General features: G+C 49.0%; 1 protein-coding gene across 5 annotated transcripts in view; it reads right to left on the bottom strand.

Moving 5' to 3' along the window:
* Positions 1-2,985: 2,985 nt before the first annotated feature.
* The window catches only part of DNAH9 (dynein axonemal heavy chain 9), a 226,683-nt gene continuing 205,995 nt past the window's right edge, over positions 2,986-23,673 (bottom strand). For 4 of the 5 annotated variants that reach the window (XM_063352545.1, XM_063352547.1, XM_063352548.1 and 1 more), the window contains 4 exons: positions 23,070-23,240; positions 19,986-20,168; positions 11,325-11,714; positions 4,841-5,621 (listed from right to left, as the gene is read on the bottom strand). In XM_063352545.1, the coding sequence (XP_063208615.1) occupies positions 5,394-5,621; positions 11,325-11,714; positions 19,986-20,168; positions 23,070-23,240 (972 nt within the window). In that variant the 3' untranslated portion in view covers positions 4,841-5,393. Of the gene's footprint in view, positions 3,287-4,840; positions 5,622-11,324; positions 11,715-19,985; positions 20,169-23,069; positions 23,241-23,673 lie in introns of those variants that run through there. The other variant, XM_063352546.1, reaches the window with a different exon arrangement.

Below are 23,673 nucleotides of genomic sequence, written 5' to 3' on the forward strand. Positions count from 1 at the left end.
CCTCTCGGGGCAGCCTGTGCCAGGGCTCTGCCACCCTCACAGCAAAGAAGTTCCTCCTCGTGTTTAGGTGGAACTCCCTATGCTCAAGTTTGTGCCCGTTACCCCTTGTCCTGTCCCCGGGCACCACTGAAAAGAGCCTGGCCCCATCCTCCTGACACCCGCCCTGTAGATATTTATAAGCGTTGATGACTTCAAATGCAGTGAGTGTTGAAGCCAGGATGAAGGACTTCAGGTTGAGGACCTAGGGTGCTGTGGGGCAGCAGAGCAGCCTCAGGGCAGGGCCTGGAGACTGCTCTAATGAGACTTATTCCAGTAATGGAAAATCACTTCACAGGGTCTCCAGCTTTCCCAAAAAATGAGCAACCACGTGGTCCCCTCCTGCCAAACTGCCCTACACTGTCCTGCTGCCGCAGCTGCACAGCACTGCCCGACTGCCCCGGCTGCCGGCCCTGCTGCCCTGCTCACGTCAGCCTCAGCTCTGCCTTCAGTGTCCTCCAACGTGCTGCCACTCTGCTGGCCCTGCAGTCTTGGCGTTGGGCCGTGCCGGCTCTGGGGACGGGGATCTTCGCTGCTCCGTCCCTTCCACTCAAACAAGGGCCAAGAGTGGGCAGGAAGGTGCCCACTGGAAATGCCAAGCAGGCAGCTATCTCCAAGAGCTCCCGAACAGAAGATATTCACCTTTGACTAATGCATCGCTCCTAATGAGTAGCTGGGCCAGCTGTATTTAATTGCCTGGTTTAGGCAGATATGGCTGGAAAATCTCACGCCTGTCAGATTTTTTCTTCCCCTAAAGCATCAAATTATTCACTATCCTCTTGTAGCATTTTGCAGCCAACTCTTTCCTGTGATGATTTTCAAAGGATGAAGAATGAGCACCCTGGTGACATTTCTAGTATCTATAAATATCTCCCCACTACCCTGCCTGCCCAACTGGTGAATTATGCAGGAAGATATATATGTAATAAAACAATCGGATCCATTTTGTTGTCAACATCCCATTCTTCTTCAGCTGGCAAGAGAACAGCCCAGGCTGTTGCTTTGGAAAGAGCAAGCAGTGCCTGAGGAATTACTGAACTTATCCTTTCCTGTAGGTACGGGGGCACGTTGGAGGGTGACACTGAGCAGCGAGAGGCCCTAGTATGCTGCAAAAAGGAAGATGGGTCTTAAAAGAGAAGTAGTGTGAAGTTTAGGAAAGCAACAGTCTTCAGAATGGCATGAAATCCCACGTATGGAGCACTGAGAAGCTCCTGGTAAAAGAAGCATTGAAGAAATACCAAAAAAAGGACTAATCCGGCAATGTTCTCTGGAGCACAATGCACGTTTACTATAGATTCTGGTCCTGCTTTTATGTGTTTAATTCAGCAGTGCTCTGTCTATACCACTAAGTCTCCTGCATGAGGAAATACACAGAGAATTTAATGCATCCAACTCTGCAAAGCTGTGGGAAGTGACCAGTTTACATTACTTATCTAATTGGCAGGTTTTAATTTAGATTGGCAGGAATTTAATTTAATAGCATAGATTTCCCTAGCTAACAGACCTCTTCTAGCCAGACACTCATTATGTGAGGTAATCTACAGAATCAGTTAGCTCATCTATGGGCTAAGAGGCATTTTAAAATAGGAAGCTTAAGACAGCTCTCTCCATTGCGTTAGATATTTGTAGATGTCTTTCGCTAAGCCATAACTAGCTGCTTCATCATTAATTTTTGAGGGCCGGGCCTTGGAGACACTGCCTGGCAATTAAACAAAGTTCTTACCAGAAAGTTTTCCCACCTTACCTTGGTCCAGAAGGTCATTGTTTTCCAGGACTGCAAAGACAAGGATTTTGCATCTCCTCATTCCTGCAGGAAGATAGCTGTTGTGTTCCTCAGACCAAGGAACAGAACGAGGAACGGACCCAAGGGACTGTGGAATTCCTGCAAAGCCTGGGGACTTTGCCCTCCTATGTTGCTCTGGGTAGGAGGACAGCACAGTGTGGAGAGCTGATATACTGGCCTGGCCCAGAGTTGACCATGTCCCCATGGCCATGCTGAGGCCACCCATAAAGCTGCTCAGTTTGACGTGAGGCTGAGAAACCGAACACTACCCACAGAAACTGTCGTGGTTTAACCCCGGTAGGCAGCCAAACACCACACAACCACTTGCTTGCTCCCTCCCAGCGGGAAAGGTAGAAGTGCTAGAGCTTGTGGGTTGAGATAAAGACAGTTCAATAGGTAGAGCAAAAGCCACGTGCAAAAGAAGGAATTCATTCCCTGCTTCCCATGGGCAGGAGGGTTTCAGCCATCCCCAGGAAAGCTGGGCTCCATCACGCGTGACAGTGACTTGGGAAGACAAATGCCATCACTCCGAACGTCCCCCGCTTCCTTCTTCTTCCTCCAGCTTTTATTGCTGAGCACGACATCATATGGTATGGAATAGCCCTTGGGTCAGTTGGGGTCAGCTGTCCAGGCTGTGTCCCCTCCCAGCTCCCTGAGCACCCCATCGCTGGTGGGACAGTGTGAGAAGCAGAAAAGCCCTTCGCATGATACAGGCACTATTCAGCAGTAACTAAAACATGTTTGTACTATCAACAGTTTCCACCACAAACCCAAAACCATACAAACTACTATGAAGAAAACTAACTCTGTTCCAGCGAGAATCAGTACAGCTCTACACATCTATCTCTTCAAGGCTCTAATCACATTCTTAACTACAGCAAGACCTTCAAGAGTGGCAGGATGCAAGTGAGAAGGGTTAAAGGTGATCAAAACATGGATCCGCTCCTCGGCAACAAGTTGGATCAACCTTTTCTTTGTCTCCAAGCCTCAGGCTCTCCCTAAGTCTCAGTTTAATCTGCATGAGTCTTTGTGACCATCCCCTTTGCCCAGAAGTGAATGGCACCCAGGGCTGTGCAGAGCTGCCCCCAACACAGGAGCATTTCCCGGGGAACGGGTGGTGGTGTATAGTATATGCTGGTATGGTATGGTATGGTATGGTATGGTATGGTATGGTATGGTATATAGAAAAGGAGTGACTGTGGTGCCTGCTGGAAGTTTCTTGGGGCATGGCATGCAACACACCCGTGCTTCCAGGCACTGCAATGCCTGGAGCAGAGTAGATCACAGTGGGGGACATCAGCACTGTTGCTCCCTGGGTTTTGGCCTTCTGTTTGTTAGGGGACTTTATACTTACCTGCCTCTCTCGGATGCTCTGGCTGAGGAGCAAACAGTCCGTTGAAACCTCTGATTTATAGGCCTCTCTGGAAAGCTTTCTCTGTAGAGCTTTCAGGTGATGCCGGTGGGCTCCTGTTCATTGAGACACAGAAATGGGCTTGGCTCAGGTTTTGGAGGAATCTTTCATGGCATTGCCAAAATGCTTTTCCGAGTGCGCTTGGTGACACATGGCAGGTCAGAATGGGCTCAGTACGATACAGCAAGTAATCCCCAGATACCCTCTGTGGTTTGTACACGAGCATCTTACCCACGTTCCTTCCAAGATCTGCTCCACCATCCCGAGCACTGCACAAGCACCACAGCTGCATTTCAGGCCAACAGGCCACCGCTGCTGCTTGTTCCAGGTGCAAATACATTCCTGGGTGACCTAGAAGACATGGCACATGGGATGCACTGCCCTTGCCAACCCACTGCTCTTTCCTGCCTACTGCTGCACAAGGACTCCTGTGATGCTGAGCTCCAAACTCAGCTGGGAAGCATAATTTCTAACCTGGAGGTAGATCCTTCTCCCACGGTTGCAGTGGCCATACCACAGGCTGGTCAAACCCAGCTCACCTCATTTAAGAAGTCTAGAAGTTAAACACCTTGGTCCCGGCCACTCTTTCCATTTCTTAACAGTGAGCACAGAAAAATGAGAGCCAGATGTGATCCCCCCTTTGATAACCAGGGCAGGAAGAGGTGGGAGGACCACGTCCCTCATGGCGTACGAGGGCAGCTCGAGGTGGCTCACTCAGACCTGTGGTCTCACCAGGCTGCAGACTCCCACCCTATGAATCCCACAGCTGCCTGGAAACGTGATCTGGGAACTCTCAGTGCCCCCATGCAGGCACTGGGAACAGAGTTTGCTGCTGATCCTTCTCTTTCCCCAGTTGGTGCTAAACACCTGAGACCATTCAGGGCCAACTCTGGCAAGTGGGGACCTCTCAAGATGAGGCAGTGTTTGTTGAGGTCGTCACTGACTTTGGGGGCTCATCTGAGTTTTACGGGGTTTGTTGTGATCCCAAAGGAGGGTCACAGTCCCGGCTGGAGACCTGAGTCTGGCCGTAAGGTTGTAACCTGGCATTGGGTTTGGGTGCGAAGGTTTGGGGGTGCTCATCAGTGCTAACTCCACTGAGACCCCGCTGAGACACGGGCTGATGCCTGCAGCGAGTTCAGAGATGGCCGTGACACCCCTCAGATGACAACCCCAGGGCTGCCTGCCCCGTGAGCGGCGGGAGGACACTGTGCACCGTATGAGGAAGAGAAACAGCAAATCTTAGACAGAGGCAAGGTCTGGCGCCGTGCATTCGGCCCGGAGAGCGCGGCACAGCTGCATTTCCCCAGGCACCCCAACTTCTCGCACCTCCCCAGGGCCCAGCTTCTGCAGTCCAGAGCAATGCTCGGTGTGCCTGCCTCATCCAGATAACGCACACCCCAGCCCCTCTCTGTGCCTTCTGCTCCAGAAACGCATCGGTTCTCACCCACTGCATCCGTAATTGTAAGCGCAACTCTCCAAACGGCTGCGCCTGTCCCACCTGGCCCTGGCATGCACTCGCCATACAGTGAGGAAACATGTGATACAGGCCTCCGGGCAATTTCTAGAGACTAGTCGAGGAATAATGATTTTTATTAGTAAAATTCTATCGTTACAAAACATTCTTCTTAAATAATCCCTGCGCTGTATTTTTACTGTTGATTACATCAAGCGCATTGGATATTAAAACTATTTTTACTGTTTCTAAAATTTACAGGAATATTAGCAAGCAACAGTTCATATCCACACCACCTGCCGATCCCCCAACATTACACGTATGACAAAGAAACACTCGTGTATAGAAAAGAACCAGTTCTAAAGAGTTTCACAGGTCACTGGACTATCTAAGGACACTGACTTTAAAACTACTTTGAATCACAAAAGAGAAATAAACGTGAAATTCAGATTTGAGCATAGCACTCTCTGGGAGGGGAAGATCTGGCTGTGGGTTGGGATCTTCCAGTGCTGCAGTGTAGGAATTACAGGACATGGATTTGCAGCAGCCAAGAATCTGGTCCATGTGTCCCTCTGCTCCTCTGTCACCTCCCTGCAGGCTCTATCTAGGCTAAGTGCCCGGTGCTCCGGGAGATGGAGCCTGGCTTCAGTCTCAGGATATTATTTTTTTAATCATTAGGGATTTGCACATGAGGTGCTCTGCTGGTCAGCCTAGGTCTGTAGCAGCAATGCCACACCAGCGAGCACCCACTTGGAAGGATTTTCTCTAGTTTTAAGGTTAAAAGTCCACACATAAGTTGGCCCTCTGTGGCGTGTTTTGTAGACAGGACATGGGTACACACTACGGGTATCTTGTTTGTCAGCAGGAATGGCTTTGATGAAAATGACAGGCATGGCGGGGGTTAGTTCCTTGAGCCTGGCATCCGTGATTATCCCGGTCTACAAAGGAAAGAAGACAAAGTCTTCATTAGATTTCCAAGATATCCATCAGCTGTACCCCAATACGCATGATCCTCTGTAACGTTTATACAAACCGGACTCATTGGCAAGTGGAAGCATCTTTCCCGAGATAAAGGGGTGGATGAGGCTACTTGAGGTAAGAAGGGCCTGGATCAAACACCTGCCCTCTCTCATCAGAAGCCTCCCTCAAGCCCACCTTATTCCAAAGGGCGCGTAGAAGACGCCTGCTCTCAGTGGATGCCCAAACCCACACACACCTGAGCTGGGCTTTGCAAGGAAACAACATTTCCTGGCTACGTCCAGCCACACCATCCTCGTGCTGCTCTTACTCACGGTTTTGCCAGAGCAGAACCACCAGTTGCTTGTGTTGCTGGTGCCAGGACCAATCGTGGACACCTGAAGAGGGCTCAGGCTGGAGAACGACGCTCACTTGAGAAGAGCCTAAAAGGCACCAAGTAAGTGTCCCACCACACCCCCACAATTTGAGCACGACCTGGGATACACTTGGCCGTGCAATGTTTTGTGTGGCCCCCAAAGGCACCACAGGCTTGTTTCCACTCTCACAGGTGCTCACACCAACACGGGGGATTCAGAAAGACGATTCCTGAGGGATTATTATTGTTAAATAACAAGTCCACATTATCCTCTTCAAAGCAGTGCTCTGGCTCAGCAGGCTGCCCGACTCAGGAGAAGGATGGTCCGCTGTCGGGGCATCAAACCAGCGGCTTGTTTCTTTAACTTGGGTCTCTCGGGCAACTTCTGTTTCTCTTTCTGACAATAAAATGCCCTACATATCAATCAATTTCCAGGAAAGCCTGCAAAATTGCTTAATGGAAGCTAGAGAGACCAAATGAAAACAAATAGAGAAAGGGAAATAAAACTTCTCAGTGCTAAAGAGAGTGCCTCTCCCTGCAGCTTAGCTTCACATATCATTATTATTTCAAATGCTCTTAGATCAGACTTGCGGGATGAGTTTCAGCCTCTCTAGTAGTTTATTTAGTTCTGCAAATGAGTGAAGAAAAATAATCCCTCTTGTGACAGACCTCGGTTTAATTGCACTAATGCCATCTGTTATACTAAGCTGTGATAAATCCAACTGTGATTTAGAATTTTATAATTCCAACGTCCTGAACAAACATTAAATAATTCTTGTAATACCTTGCAAAGAAGCTATTTATCAAGCATTATTATGCACTTTTTTTAAATCCACATCTTTCATTTCTGAGGCTGGATTTTGATCAGATCTCTTTTTTTCACTGCTGCCAATTCTTCAAATCAAATTTTCAAGATACATTCTACCTATTTCTGGGTTAACAAGAGTTGAAATCTTCCTGAGGTATCATCTCTGTGGAACATATCATTGTGTTATGTCTGGGCTGATTTGCGTTTGTATTTTTTATAGCTCTTATCATCAGAAATTAATTCTCCTCCGAAAGCAATTTTCCCTAACTACTGGCACGGGCCACCTGGTAAAAAGCCACTGTTCCATGCTTGGAGAGCTCAGGCCTCAAATACTTGCAGAAGTCTTCACTTCTGCTTGTCCTGGCTTCTCAACAGGCAATTTGAAGAGTGGACGTGTTTCCCTGCCACGTATCGATGGGTCCGAAGACACGAAGCGGCTGTCACAAGCCAGGGATGGTAATCGATGAGCCCAAACACAAACGCAGTGACCCAGCATCCCCTCCCACCCTTTTGAGGTGTTCTAGCACAGGCACGCCTGCACCGCAGCTAAGTTAGGGGCGGTTGGCTTAAAGACCTTCACCACGGCTTGGTTGTCTTACGATAGAGTTGCCTCTGTCTGCAGGGCAGGGGGGCTGGCGGTCTGACCAGCAGCGTAGCCAGCAGGGAACATGGCTCCATGGTGGTCCAGAGATTGCTGGAGTTGGTGGCTTCAACTGGACACGGGGAACGAGAAAAAGAGCCATCGAGAAAAGAGCACGCAGTGAAGAAGACCTAATGATGTGCTGTCCCGTACAGCCAGATAAGCGAGGAATTTTTATCACTGGGTAGCTTAAGAGTTGAGATACAGATGGAAAAGGGTTTGCCAAGTTATCCATTTTTCAAAACAACCATAACTAAGAGACTGGCTGTTCACAGCACAATTTGCAAGTGTCCCCTCCATGGCTGCACTGTAAGTTTATCGCTGGAGGCCTCAGCTTGAGCCACGTCTGACTGTGGCTCTCATAGCTCATAAATACATGGGCATTACTGACAGTTGACATCTGCAGAAAAAGGCTTCCCATGATGTCCCAGCTCACCCCTCCGGGAAAAATTTCAGTCTCTGATGCGTGCGATTGGATGTACCTGGTGCCTCTGCAGAAGAACGTGGCGAGCTGTGAAGTCTGGGGCTGTAGCAGCAGAACAGTGGGCTGTGCCAGGGCTGGGTTGCACACTGATGTTTTCATCTGCGTCCGCTGCTGGGAGTATCTCAGATAAAAACGGTGCTGTGCAACTGTCCCCAGAGATATCGAGCTACTTGAACCAGCAAATAAACGTGACTGTTCCTTGCCACACAGATCTGCCCTTCTGAGCCTCTCTGCTGCTTTAAGACTGGTTGTTTTACATAGGACTGGCTTTAAAAAATACACATCATGGCTGCTGTGGCTTGAAGGACGCACGATACTCTCGGTGTTAAGCCACTGCTCAGCACGCTGTGCACTGACTGTGCATCTCTTCCAAGGACAAGGTGACGTGCTGTCTCCTCCAGGCAAAGCTTCGTGCGGCACATGGTGCAAACCCACCTCTCCGCTTGCCCAAGCATGCCCCAGTACCCTTGTGAGGAGCAGGGCACACGCTTGGCATCAGACTCGCCATTGCTGGGAGCAAGAAAGCCAGGAATCAGCCAGCAAACTCCCGTGACATGAGATGAAATGTCTCTTGAGACAAAATGTCACCAGCCGAACTATCTCTTGCTGAGTCCCGGTGACTTTAACAGTGCTACAGGAACAGATCATTTGGACCCAAAATAACTTGCTTGGTTTCATTTCATCTAATAGCTGCCTGCTGTTTTGTAATGAATGTTTTATAAATTTAAGACACCCAAGGGCAAACATAAATGTTTAAATAAATAGAAAAATGGGAGCAGCAGAACACAGAGGGACTTTTTCCTTTTTTGGAGGCACAATCTAAATGTGAAATATTCTTTTAAAAGTGTAGGCGTTCCCCAGAGGAGTTCTCCTAAACATGACCTGCCATTCTTATCAGAGGATTAATTTGGAAGGAGCACACAACCCAAAAGAACTGTGCACCTGTTTTAAAAATGCTGCATCCATTAATGTATACCGGTGCTCACTGGATTACAGGTATAATGAATAGTTCCACTAGGTGGAAATGATATTTCAGTGTGAGCAGCAACATATGAAAATATTCTTTCCCTTTCTGAAATAAATTGAAGCATGATACCCAGAGATTATGAATGGTTCTATAAAGGTAATTGCTCAGTATCTTCCAATCACAAGGAAAATGTAACCAGAAAAAACACATTTACTGAAGTCTGGATGGTTTCCGAAGCCAAACCTCATTGCTGAATGCAATCGCCCATACGAGTTATCGGAGGGCGGCAGAGGGGAGAAGCCACGTGCTTCTCAGAAGATTTCTGGCTTTGCACCATCAAAACTTCTCACTCTTCACTTCCATTACTGCGTGGGGATGGGTAAAACTTACACAGAACTCAGCCGGTTTGCCCATTATATTTGGCGGTAACGACGGCAAAGGAAGACATAACAGCAGTCAGTGGAATCTATTTTTAACACAGTATTCGATATTCAAGACCAGGAACTTCTCTAAACTTTCTCTGTACCGTTGTGCCCAGGTGATTTGTATCACCTTAAAAAGTCCGGTTTTGAGGGTAACTGAAATCGAATGCTCCCAGTAGCAGGGGGCTGTGATCTCCGAGCTGTGGGTTTTGTGTGGCAGCCACACCAGAGGCTTAGAGAAGGGAATAGGTGGGACCTGTAGGAGCAGGGCTTGGGACACGGACTGGGCTGGTCTCTGTTCTGCTACTGTGGCTTCTGCTATCAGCAGAGCCAAAACCAGCGAGGCAGGAGATCTGACCTTACACCCACGTGAGATCTTTACTGCAACCTTCTGACAGAGCCTTTGCCAATGTTCCTGACCGCCTGTGGCTCTCCAGACCCAATGTGCACGTCAACCCATTTCCAGAGAGAAAATGGAGCCTTGACCTTCCCAAGGATTTGTGATAAACAGCGCTGGACGCCATCAGTCGGTGAGTTCAAAGCTTTGCCTGATTTCCTATCCTCCATGGAAAACTATCTCAGAGAGGGAGCAGAAAAAAAGGTGAAGAGTGTAAGATCTGTATTGCAAGGTCAGGTTGGGATACGGTATATAACAGCAGTCCTCAGTCTCCTACCACCCAGGCCCACGACAGATCAAGGGGGATCTTCAAGGTCAACACTCTAAAGAGCTGCCTCTGAAATAAAACTCTCTTCCTGCGAGGGGGTAAACTTGACACAGATAAGTAAGTTCTGGGTGACCCACTTTGATCAGCCCTCGCTCTCTCACAGATCACTGGCAGCAGAGCATCGCGCTGGCTGCCCAGAGTAAGAGCCGCATGAATCACTGTCAGTTAATTCTCACACGCAGCACAAATTGGGAGTCACGGTACCACAGGCCAGGCAACGCCGAGCACCGAGCCCCGTGGGGATTTGTCAGCCTAATGGCTCTGGCTCGGCAGACTGCACTCCTAACAGCTGACAACTGTCAGAAGGAATGACAGGGACAATTGTGCTCCTCTGGGACGCTGCTCTGAGAGGGTCGCAGCAAGAGGAGCGCTGACAGCTACAGGGCAGGAAATAGCAAGTGGGCACGTCTCCTTCAGCTGCCCGGCTGGAGGGTATGGCTCCCACCTTGGCTGCCCTCAGGCCGGCTGCGCTACCACTGGAAGGTATTGGGCCACATCCTGAAGGGGAAAGAAGAAGAGCAAGGGCCACCCACACTCTCTGTTTGTCCCCACCATGATGAGTCATCTCCCTGAGTCTGGGTTGACCATGCAGGTTAGACCTTTGTGCAAGCTTCATTTGCCACCATAAAGGGACGGCTACAGGTTGTAATCAATTTTTGGCCACAAGCGCTATCTATGCAGATGACGTGCTGCAGCACCCAACAGTGGAAGGACAGTGGTCTGGGTTTGGTACATCCCACCCATTCAGCTGCGGGTACATGTAGGATCCTCTCCTTTCTCACCGCTGCGGCTAAACAGGTGACAGAGCAATGACAATGCCAGTCTGCCACGTCACTTCTGGAGGCAGCAGAGAAATCAGAACCACGCGGAGGTGCAGGGACAACACAGCCCTGAGGGGACCCCGTGCTTTCTGTCTGTAGAAACAGCATGAGCACCGACCACGGTTTAGCCAACGGACACTGAGGTTGAGAGTCTCCTTGTAAAAAATTGATGTATCAGTGCAAGTTGGCCACCCTGAACGCCCTTGAAACAGAAGCCACAAAACTAACAAGTCCAAGGGGTGATTCAGCCAACCACCTTGGATACCCACTCTAGGCTGCAGAGAAGCCCATCTTTCACATGTTTCCCCCTCCCGAAGACACAGTTCTAATGACTATTTTAGATGAGCACTTGTCTGAGCAGTTCCCCAGAGTTCAGTACCAAGCAATAAGGGCATAACATCCATGGCTTCTCTCTCAACACCAGAGCCTTGGTGAACTCACCTGTGCATCCCAGCGCGCACCCTCCATGAACAAACCGTGGACATACGCCCCTTCCCGAGGAGGACTGGCAAAATCTTCTCTGCTCTTTTTTGTCACATCGCACTGCAAGGTCATCTTGTCCAAAGGCCACTCGTTCTTTCGGGCTGTGGACTGCATGATGGCTGTCAGGAAAGACTGGGGATTGAAGAACCCAGCAAGCCACACCACAGAGGGCAAGGAAAAGTCTCCTGTCCAGGCTTCCAGTTCCTTGATGCGAGCGAGGAGGTCAGCAAACCATGTGCCCAGGCTGGCTGTGGAAGGGTAAGCCCTCTTTATCCAGGACTCAGGCACCATGTCCAAGAAAAGGGCATTCTGCAAGTTCTCCATGTCGCTTGTCATGGTCAGTTCTCCCTGAGTGAGAAAAGGTATAATTAGGACTGACGGCTGTTTAACCTGAACAAAGCCCGCTCCAAAGCAGAGGCTGAGCTAGGAAGCGTGTAAGAGCACGGCACCCTACACAAGCATTCACACACTGTGAATTTCTTCATGAGTTTTGGATTTTCATAAACGCTTTCTGTTGCATATTCCTGCATCCTCATCTTCCCTACTGTAAAAACGCTACTTGGAGGAAAAGGTGTGTAACAGAGTGACGGCGAGCATGTGTCCCTCAGTTGTCCCAGTGTTGTTTGTTTTCTCTCATTGACTGAAGATCTTTACAGCGTAGATTTTTAGAGGTGTAAAGCTGTTCACACTCACACTGCCAGGGCAGGATACTGGAGTCCTTGATGGTCTACTCCAAAACTGTCCAAATATTTGTCACGTCAAGTCCTATCCCCCTCCTCTCCTCCCCCTCCTCACTCCCCTCCTCCTTTATTACTTTTCAGTGCAAGTTTTTCTTTTTTACTTCACGTGGTGTCTGCAAATGTAATCACAGTTACTTTCACAGCAGGGAAACACACAACGAATTAAGATATGATTCAGCCAAGTGAGATATATAGAGAGATTTGGCTTTTGTTTACCCAGGAATTAATTATTTTTAAAGCTTTTGGAAACCTGTATCAATTTCACCCAGGCAGGAGAAGAGCTGGGGCATCGCTGCCTGGCCAAAAAGGGCTTCTGCACAGCAACAGCATCCCTCTCGAACTTCTGCAGAGATTCCCTGGTGTCTGACAGTCTAAAATTAAGAAAAATCCCACTGTATCCATATGAAATTACATTAAATCTAAGCAAAAGATGCCTGGATGGTATCTTAACAGACAAGAGAAGCCATTGAGAGATGCAGCAGTTTGTGCAGCAGGTTGTGCAGGGGGCGCACAGCCGGGGCTCACAAACCCTGCCCAGGGCAGCGTACACTTGCTTAGCAATGGTGGTGACATGCCATGGGGCATTGGTGGTGACATGCCACGGGGCATTGGTGGTGACATCGTCTGAAGAAACTGTCCCTGGCACAGCAGAAGCCCCAGCTCGGACCACGTTCCTGATGCAGGAGCTGCTCCTGCAGCTCACATCTGGGACGGCAGGCAGCGCCTGGGGCCTCTCGCCGGGGCTGGAGACTGTCTCTGCCACCATTTAAAGGATCTGCAAGAGGAGGCCAGCAAACTGTTTAGCATCAGAGATGATGAGAAAGAGACCAACTGGATCTTCTCTGAGACCCTGCATACACAAGAGGAGCCTCAGCTCCCAACAGCACCGAAGGCAGGCAGAGTCTGTGCCTGTCTCCTTGGGAAAGGGGAGACTCCCATGATGGCGAAGGCTGGAAGCTTGTGACTGCCAGCAACAGGACCAAGGCTTCAGTTCCCCCTACAGATCTGCAGCTACAGAATAGGTTCAGTGCCCACGTAGGGACGAGGGGTTGGGACCTCTGTCCATCAAAGCATCCAGGCCAACGGAGCCTGAGCCATGCGGCAGCACAGGAGAGATCAGTGATGGTAGTAGGTGACTTCCTGCTGCAGGAAGATGCCTCATCTGCCAGCTTGTCTTGCTGTCTGGGGACATTTACTGCATGCTGGGAGCTGGGATCCAGGACACTGCGTAAAGACTGCTGAGGTCTGTCCAGCCTTCAGACTATTACCCCCTTACACTCTTCCACAGGACCACCAATGATACCCAAAGATAGGGGTGCTGCTATTCAGAGCGACCCGGAGAACTGAGCTGAGAGGAACCTCACAAAGTTCAACAGAGAGAAACGCTGAGTCTTACACCTGAGGAGGAATAACCCCATGCACCAGTACATGCTGGGGACCAACTGCCTAGAAAGCAGTTGCAGGGAAGGACCTAGGAGTCCTGGTGGACAACAAGCTGACCGTGAGTCAGGAATGTGCCCCTGCAGCAATGGTGGCCACCAGCATCCTGGGCTGCATTAGGAGGCGCATTGCCAGCAGGTTAATGGCAGCGCTCTGCTCAGCACTGCTGAGGCCACATCTGGTGGTGCTGGGATTGTTCAGCCTCAAGAAGAGATGACTCAGGGAGGATCATTTCAATACCTATAAATATCTGATGGTAGAAAGTAAAGAAGATGGAGCCAGACTCTTCTCAGTGGTGTCCAGTGACTGGACAAGAGGCAATGGGAACAACTTAAAATACAGGACACTCCACTGACACACAAGTACAAACTTTTTTACTGTGAGGGTGGTTGAGCACTGGAACAGGTTACCCAGGGAGGCTGCGGAGTCTCCATCCTTGGACATTTTCAAAACCAGGCAGGTCGTGGTCCTGGGCAACCTGCTCTGCCTGACCCTGCTTTGAGCACGGGGTTGGACTAGTCGATCTCCAGAACAACGGATCTGTGGTTCTGCGAGACTCAAGCCAAGCCGTATGGAAAAGCAAAAACTTGCAAGCGCAGGCTCAGCTTCTGCAGGCAGTAACGCCCTTTGCAACCCAAACCTTTGCATGCCCCATGCTGAGCTGGAGGGGTACAACACACCACAGCAGTTTGGAGACTTACAGTTAATGTTGATCACTGGTTTTCATTATAAATACTTACATTTGTCGCCTTATCATTTTGACAAAATTTATCTGACTTACAATTTCTCTTTGCCTCAGGCTGAGTGTTTTTGGAAAGATTAACTGAAATCAGTGGAGCCGTTGCTGAGAACGAGGGCGAGGGAATTGGGTCAGTCTATTCACATTAAAAAATTCCAACTGTTCTTTCGACAGACTTCAGTGCCTCCAGCCATGAGGTCAGCAGAGGTGCCCTTTACTGGGGCCACAAAAATCTATGAAGTTTTAGCAAAAGTTGAAACCTGCTTAAAGCAACCCCAAGACACGTTTAGAAATGCTTGTCAGAGCCCAGCATTTGAAAGTCTTTGGCGTTTATTCCTGTGCTGACCATGCCCCGCAGAGCTCTAATCCGCAGACCACAGTGACGGCTACAGGAGGACAAGATCACAGCTGGACACCCAACCAGACCGTGGGAGAGCAGCGACGAGTGCCCTGGGGATGGCCCGTGCTGCCTCTGGCACTAACGAGTGGACGCAGGCTCAACGCTGAGCGATCATGGCTTAGGGCAAACAGGCATCCCGGCACCCTTGGGTCAGCAAGCACTTTCTCAAAGAAGTACACCACAAAGCGACCAGAGACTCCCGAGCTCGGAAGACAACTTGTCATTGGAACAGGAATCCTCTGAGCTACCGACACCATTGCAAATTCAACACTCAGAGCTGCTGGACGACAGCTAGAACAACGGGCTTGAGCACACATCTACCCGACACACGGTGTCCTGTCAAAGGCAGAAAGGGTGTCAGCAGAACCCAGGCACTGGAAATGTCTGCTCAAGCTCTTCTGGCTTTTTAGCAACACTTACCTTTTTTTTTTTCCCCCTTTTTTTTTCTTCCCCTCAAGCGAAAGTTTCTGAACATCCACAATAAAATTCATTTTGTCTGGCAATAAGCAAGGGCAGTACTTCAAGGGGACGTGTCTCCCCGGCACCCACCAATTCAAATCAGAGCCGAGGGCACATTTGTACTGGCCCCATGCCTGGAAGCCACTGCAGCCCTGGGATCCCCATTCAGCGTTGCCCCCCAGAGATCTCTGGTTTACCCTCCGAAATGTTCATCTCTCCACAGGACAGACTGGCACAAGGCATTATTAAACCTCACCTCCAAAGATGACTCATTAAAAGTAGTAAACTTTTAAAGGCAGCAAGGATCTGAACCTGCTGGGTTTCTCCATGGAGAACAGATTTCTGGCGGACAGAGAAAATCACATGTACAAAGGTTTTTAGATGGTTTTTGGTTTAACACTCTTGAAGCTAAAAGCGACAAATAGGGTTGAATGAAAAGGTGGAAGCAGGACTATTTGTAATTAGACCTACAACACAAGGAACAACTGTAACCACCTTTCAAAATACACATCACCTTCTGTCACTTCATGTGAGCAGGGACCAAGTCAGTCTGTGCCAGTAAATCATCTCATTATTTCTATTTAATGATTTTACATTTGTGGGGAATCTCAAAATGATGGGCTACCTGGTAAAAGGTCTTTGAAGTCCCACGTAATTCCAAGCAGAAGGGTCATACACAAATCAAAGATTTATCATTTTGGTATTTGCCATGAAGTGACAAAGAAATACACGGCAGTGCTTGCCCCGTGCACTTCCTCTGAGGCACCTGAGCTGTTTCACTTTATCTATAACACCCTTTATGACAATTTATTGACCCACAATTAAAGCTCACACAGCAGAAAAGCATGGCCGTGTCTAATCAGAGGGTCTGGTAATGAGCTTCACAAGGCTGTCAAAATTATTTGACCTCCTTGGGGGCACCTGCCGTGGCTTTTATTTAAGTATCATCGTGGTTCCTTCTTCATTCGTATCACACGGGTTATCATCTCCCATCCCAGGAGAACGTAGACCCTGAGAGGACCTATTCAATAGGCTGGTCTCTGGCTAAAGCCATGGCAAGTCCATGCAGGAAGCAAAAAAAGTCAGATGGGGCAAAATACTGCCCTGGTCACAGCAGGACACTGAGAACCACGAGGCTCTCTCATAGCCACAGGCAGTATTTTGCACTCTGGGAAAGCTTTTAAAGCAGGTTAAAAAAAAAAATAAATTGCAAAACGTGTGCAAGCAGTCAAACTGATTTAAAAACAAAACCCTCACGATCATATATCCTATCTAGTTTTATTTTCAGGAAACAAATGAATTAGCAAATGTGATTCTCAGGAAGGCTTATGAAAAGCAATTTTTAAAGCCAGCGCACTCGAGCGTACTTGTTGGAATCTCCTGTGAGGGTTCAAAGCATCTATAGCAGCTATCTCATATAGCTGCCCAAACGCAATTATGCATGAATTTGCATTTCAGATGCTGAATACTGAAGTGCATCCAGAATGATTCCGGTTACTTTTTATTTTCCAAAATGTTGGGAGTAGTTTTCATTAAAGACACCCTTGAAGGAAATCCTAATCAGCCTGCAGACATTCCCTCAAGATGAGCAGACTATTGTCACAAATTGTTTTCTCAGTTAAGGTTATTTTCACTTGATGCAGTGCAATACCTAGCTAACCTTACAAAATTTGGTCTTACTTTATCCTTTTATAATATTTATTATACTCATTTTGGAGGCTTATCCTTCACTGAAGTTGCGAAATAGAAAACCTGCTTGCAAAAACGACACTGGGTACAACATTAACATGCAAGTGTTTCAGCCGAGCCCCTGGTCTCACCGAAGTCATCCAGAACAAGGGGCTTTGAAATGCGACATCATGCCAGTTATTTTTGATGGCTACCAGTCTATTGCAATTTCTCTTCCTCTTAATGGGATGTCTCCTATTTTTGGACCAAACAATCACTTTCCGCTACACAGACACAATGAATTATTCAAAAATTCAAATTAGGCATGACATTTCCAAATCGCCTTCTTTTAGCAGATAGTCAGTTAAAAACAATAAGACTTGCTTCATCTGTGTTTGAGTTATTCTCCTCGGAGATCTGTGGTTCCTGTTACGTAAACTCTCCTCCTCCGAGTGCTGTCAGTAAAGATCCCCAATCCCAGAGATTAACGAGCGTTAACAGCTCTCACAGGAGCCGCTCTCAGAAGGAACACTTAAAGAATGATTTCTCCTCCGAACTGAGTGTGAGACCCGACTGTCAAGTTAGGACAGCAGCACTGCCCACAGAACGAGACAACAGCAGGGCCAACCATCGCCAACAGCGGGGCCAACCATTGCCAGGCCATTACCTGGTCCCCAAGGCCTGGGAAGGGCCCCATGGGGGGATGCTGGGCAGCGGCATGGGTCAGGCACGACGTCCAACTCAGCTCCGCAGGGACCCACATGCAAGCCTTGCTTGCAGGCAAAGAGGAACTGCCCACTGGCGGTATCTCAGACCCTTCAAATTTGTCTCTTCAGCATACACAAGATGAAGAAACGCCAACACAAATAGATACTGCTGCTCATCTGCTCCTCAGTCATCATAGAATCATAGAATCGTAGGGTTGGAAGGGACCTCTGGAGATCACCCAGTCCAACCCCCTGCCAGAGCAGGGTCACCCAGAGCAGGTTGCACAGGAACGCGTCCAGGCGGGTTTGGGATGTCTCCAGAGACGGAGACTTAAGTCCTTAAGTCCTGGCCCTGTGGTGTCCCTGAGCCACGCCGTAGGCTCTGAGGCTGTTGGGACCAACCCGTGTAGTCATCAGAGGTGCTTTTTCTGCAGGTACCATCTCACTTCCCTGCCATGATTTGTGGCAGGGTTTTGGGGAGAAATTTGCACCCTCTATTATTGCTTGATTTCTGTTGTTTATTTTGTCTGTGGTTTATTTAAGCCCATGCATCCACTCATTCCCTCTACCAGTATTAAATAGCTTATTCTTCTCCACATTAAATCTAATTGCTACACATTGTCCCAGTTACAATTATATTTTGTTTGGTGCTCCAGGACTGAAACATTAAATCACTTCTGTTTACCTGTCTCGGGAAAGAGAATTTTCAATTCCACTGCCTTATGCTAAAAAATAAAGGAAATCTGTTTATAATAATTGACTACATAAATATCGGCCTATTTTAAAATGGATTGCACATATTGGGGCATGACAAAGTATGTATGGTATATCTCTCTCTTTAATCAAGACAATAAGCATCACCAGCAGATGCAGTGCAGAAATGTCTGAGCCAGCACGGACCCAAGCTGCTGGGTTCCCGGTGTGCAGCGCAACACAGCCGGGATTTAGAAGCAGCCTGGTCCCATCCCTGCAGAGACACAAGTACCTAAAATCCCAGGGCCAACCCTAGCACCGCTGCATGCATGCTGCCGGTATGTCCATTGAAGATCTCTCTTCAACGCTGCCCTCAGGAGAGGGCTGGGGTTGTCATTCAGCCTCGAGACAGGTCCTCCTTGCTCACCTGTCAGCTCTTTCTGCTAATGGGGTCATAAAAAGTAGTTGCCGCTCCTTCAAGTGTAACGGTTCCCATGCTATGTAAAGTATTTTTGCGTTTTGGCGAAATGGGATGACAGCCTGTCGTTCAGGAAAGGATGGAGCAGGGAATGCCTAGCGGCTGATGTCCTTAATTGCTGCCTCACACCATAGAATAGAATCATAGGATCGTTAGGGTTGGAAGAGACCTTTCAGATCATCAAGTGAAATCATCCAGGGAGCAACTTTGGGTCGACGATGCAGGGAAGGCATCGGGGTAGTGTTGAAGCCACCAGCTTTGTGCTGCAAGCTCCAGGCAGCATTCCTCTGCTAAGCTTAGGCTGGTGTCCAAGGGGTGCAGAGCACTTGGCTGGGGTGAGGAGTCTTTTGGGATAACAAGGTGAAGGGGACTGGGGCTGGCCAGGCAGGTCCTCGCTCACTTGCCTTGCAGCCTGATCTCTGCTGGTTTATGCCCTAGTGGGCAGTCAGTAGCCCATTATATTTTGTCCCACCAGCTGCCTGGGTGGGGATTCAGCAGATGACTTCCCCCACCAGTGGATGCAGCCTCAAAGCACAGCCCTCTTGCATATCCTGCCGAAGCCAGGCATTTGCATCCTACCAGGGGTGTCCTGCCAGCCCCAGAGCTCCTCACTGCTCTCCATAAGCCAAAGCCACCACCCAGAGGGACACAGATATCACCTTCCCGGAGCAGAGTCTAATTTCTTACCAGGGTGGAGAAGGAACTGTGGGTGGAGCAATCATGGACAGTATCTCCATAGGGAAGGTCGGCTCCTGAGCCTCCTCCATTAGCAAATGACTCACACCCAGCAAGGGGAGTTGTATCTCTTCCAAAACTGTTGAGTTTTCAGGCTTTTTCTCTTATAGCTCTGGACATTAGACGTTACACATGAGTAATCTTTCACTTGATTTCAGCTCAGCTTGTGCCCTTGGTGACACACACTTACCAGTTCCCCCCGGTACCTGGGCATTTTGTGAAAAGGTGTGATTCTTTGCCTCACCTTTAAATAGGTCATGTGTCAATTGTCGAGTGACCTATTGTTGCTGCACTACAATATCGGGTGGACAGAGGTGCCTGGTCTCTGTTCCCAGAAAGCAGTCATTGCTGTGTGTGTCTTTAACCCCTCCCACTGCCCGAGCTCACGGCCTGCGGACACTGTGCCGTTTGAAATCCGTCTGCAAACCCTTCCCCATGGAGTCAAGTTGGTTTTGCAGGCAGCGGTGCTGAATACAGCGTGACCCCTTTTATTCCCCCAGCCCCTCTTCCATTCATCGAGATTTTACGACGCTGCAGTCGCAAGCACGCAGAGGTCCTACCTTCAGCCCCAGATCCAGTTCCTTGAGGGAGCGCTTTATTTCACCGGTGAGGACGTTCATGCGCTCGCATTCCTGGAAGGCAACCACAACGTACGGCGTCCTCTCCTCCACCTTTGCCATCAGTTCCGCAATGTTAAACTCATCCGTCAGTTTCTCTAACATCTCTTCCAGCAGAGCTTTCACCTGTGAGCCGAAGGGAAAAAAGCGGGATGTTAGTGAGTGACCCACTGGGCTTCCTCAGCTGCCGGCTGCCGGAGCGCCGGATGAAAACTCCATCTGCCAGTTAGTGTCTCTGAAAACAATCAGTGTCAACCGTGCTGGGCATGGCACCTTTCAAAGAGCTTGCCCCATCCCATTAAAATTCAAACGCTTACAAAAGTTCATGTCAGCTGAGAAGCTTTCAAAATGATGGTTTGAAAATGTCACCGTGACAAGTAGCAGTCTGCTCGCTTCTTGGGTCTTAAGCCTGTCTTCTTACTTCTCCTAAGGTCAGATTCAACGCAGGAAGACGGATGGGGCTACAGCCTCAGCTCAGCCTCAGGACAACTGAGCTTATGAGCTGTTTCTCTGTGGTATATTGATAGAGAGAGGTGATTATATAAAATTGAATTTTAAGCTGAATTTGGCATTCTGAACTAATAGCGCCGTGGAAGAAAAGCGTAACGAAACAAAATTATCTCCTGGTCAACATTACAGCTTGATTTGGAAACAGTGCTTTATATTTCTACATAGTAAACAGGAAAAGATCCAATGCAACAGGATGTTTCTAGTGCCCAAAAAATAAATGGACAACAACTTTTCTGATTGACAATGAGTTTGAAGACCCTAATCTTCGAGGGATCAGCTGTATCTCTGAGGTTTACGTGGACCGTTAGGCAACTTGGTATGGGAATCTCTCACACAAGGCTTTGCTTCACTTCTGCGCTGGAACCTGCGCAAGACTTCTCTTGCTGGGGAGTTTTCAGGAATGCACAGCTACAATTCTGCGATCTGATGTGCAAATCCTGGTGCACGGGTGCCAGTGACAGCTGCCAGCCAGTGACAGAGGCAGCCCCAGGTCATTTTATTGCCATGGCCACTGACATTCATGTTTGGAACTCTGTACTCCAATTTCCTCCCATCGCTGCTCTTCCAAACCCTCCTGACTCGTGTCAGACGTTGCGAAGAGGCGATGATGTGGCGGCTGTTATTGCAACCCGCGAGGGGGATAAAGCTAAAGCTCGGCTGGAAAAGCCCTTCAGCTTCTGTACTGCACCTCAAGCGCAGCGCAGAAATATCCTCTAATTTGAAATTCCCCCGCGAATCCCCTTGGCTCTGATTTTTTCACAACAATTACAGCTCATTTTCTGTAATGTGGCCTCAGAAACCTGTGGGAGTAACTGGACTTGTCAGAGCCTCAGGAAAAGGACAGGCTCGCAGTTTCCCTGCAAACTCCCAAAAACCACCTCAGCCAAACCAGGGGCTGGAAATCCTCAAATGGAGGAGCTAGGAGGCAACTCCCTCTGATTTGAGGACCAAGTAAAAGGGATACAAGCGGTGCCAGTTATAGCTCAGATAATGAGCGAGACCATCTCCGGGAGAAAATGAGCTGTGGGAGCATCCCCCCAGGCACCACACAGTGCCACATCCAGATGGCTTTCAGGCAGCTTTTCTTCTCAGAGAGATCACGAAAGCCACAAGGACTTCTGTGCTCCCCTGACAGTCTTCTGGACTTTCACCAGGAGTTTGCAGGGTGGCCATGCCCTGTGATACCACTGCTGGATCACTCCCTGATAGTTTTGCTTCTCTGGCCAAAGAGTTGAACTGTATTTCAATAGCAAAAGGACTGGGAAGGAAGAGGTAGTCACGTTTGCTATCTTTGAGCATCTCCTTTGGCTTTGCTACCTCTGGATTATTCCCCTCACCTCAAATTCCCGCATAAACTGAAAACTGAACAAGCCTAGCACTTCTAAGACCCCCATAGGCAAAGGCAGTAAGTTCCCCAGCTCCAAGCCAAAGGAAGCATGTGTGAAACCACAGACTTGATATGAACTTTCTATGAGCCATTCATTAATTTTCAAAGCTTGAAACACCAAGCTGGGATCTTAAGACTGCAGAAATAAAAACCTGAGCAAGTGCTGGCTGGTTTCAGATGCCGTTATGAAGGCTTGGGCCAGATTCTAATCATAAAATCACAGAATCAGAGAATGTGTTGGGTTGGAAGGGACCTCTCAAGGACATCTAGTCCAACCCCCTGCAGTCAGCAGGGACATCTTCAACTGGATCAGGTTGCTCAGAGCCTCATCCAGCCTGGCCTTGAATGTCTTCAGGGATGGGGCCTCCCCCACCTCTCTGGGCAACCTGGGCCAGTGTCTCACCACCCTCAGTGGAAAGAACTTCTTCCTAATGTCTCATCTAAACCTGCCCTGCTCTAGTTTAAACCATTGCCCCTCGTCCTGTCACTACATGCCCTTGCAAACATCCATCCCCAGCTCTCCTTCAGGGACTGGAAGGGTCTTGAAGGTCTCCCTGGAGCCTCTTCTTCTCCAAGCTGAATCCCCCCAGCTCTCCCAGCCTGTCTAAGGGGCCTAATGAGCTGTGAGTTTTGAGAGGAAGGGCTGACAGCAGCCCGGAACATGGGCAAAGTGAAGGAGTTCAGCTGGAAATAAGGAATGACAAGGCCCCTGGGAGCCGGGTGGGACCTGGTGGCAGCAGTAAGAGGAGGGCTGAGCTCGGGGTGGCACATCGTACCTGGGAGCCCGTCGGTGTGACGGTCACAGCAAGGTGCACAGGGACCGGTGTCTCTGAGACAGGGGAGGCCACAGAAGGTTTATTCGCAACACCTTCACAGGATGATAATGAAGGCTCTGCAGTCCAGGGGGTAATTAAAAACCACTGGCCTAGTACTGACAGGGCTCCTGTCACATCCCACCATGGTGATGTTCTGCATAATATGAGGCTGGTGTTTTTAGACACTCGGTTTGTATCCAGCAAAGGCAGTTGACATTATAATAAGCGGTGGTGAGACGAACCTGAGCTAGACAGACCTACTTATGAACGAGATAGGTATCAAAATTCAACACCTCCTTCCTCTACCACTCTCACCGTTTCTTCCCTGGTCACCACTCCTCCTTCGCCCATGCTGGTGTCCCGGGGCTGCATCTCCAACATGATGCGGAAGAGCTTCTCCGATGTCTGGGTAAGGAAGCCAATCTCAGCATTGGGATGGAGGCCATACAGGTAAGGAGACTCCGGAGGCAAGGCATCGTCTATGTACTGCTCAGAGAAATTCAGGGTCAGGTTAGACACGGAGTCCAGGGCACTCTGCCTGCAGAGTTCACGGTGCTGATTATCCCCCATCCGAGTAACTAAGCCCAGGCTGATATAACTCTGCCTGTGGCTGAAACACTGGCGAACTGATGGGAGAAAGGGGCGTACGATTGTTTACAGAACTGCTTCTGCTCCTGCTGTGAAAATGTAGTAATTGCTGAAGTTTGGCTTGGCTACATATCTCAGGCCTGGACCTTCTCTAGCAATTATCTGCTGTGCATTTCGGCATCAATAGCCTGAAATCTCTAGTGGGAATTTAGCTTCCAGTAGTTAAGTTTTATGAACAAAACCAGCCTAATATGCCTAGCTCTGCTACCGCATTTGTGTACGGAGAACAGATGAGATCAGTAAGTAGATCAACAAGACCCTTCAGTGTTTC

Source organism: Chroicocephalus ridibundus, chromosome 14 (genome assembly GCF_963924245.1).
Source record: "Chroicocephalus ridibundus chromosome 14, bChrRid1.1, whole genome shotgun sequence".
Lineage (NCBI taxonomy): Eukaryota > Metazoa > Chordata > Aves > Charadriiformes > Laridae > Chroicocephalus > Chroicocephalus ridibundus.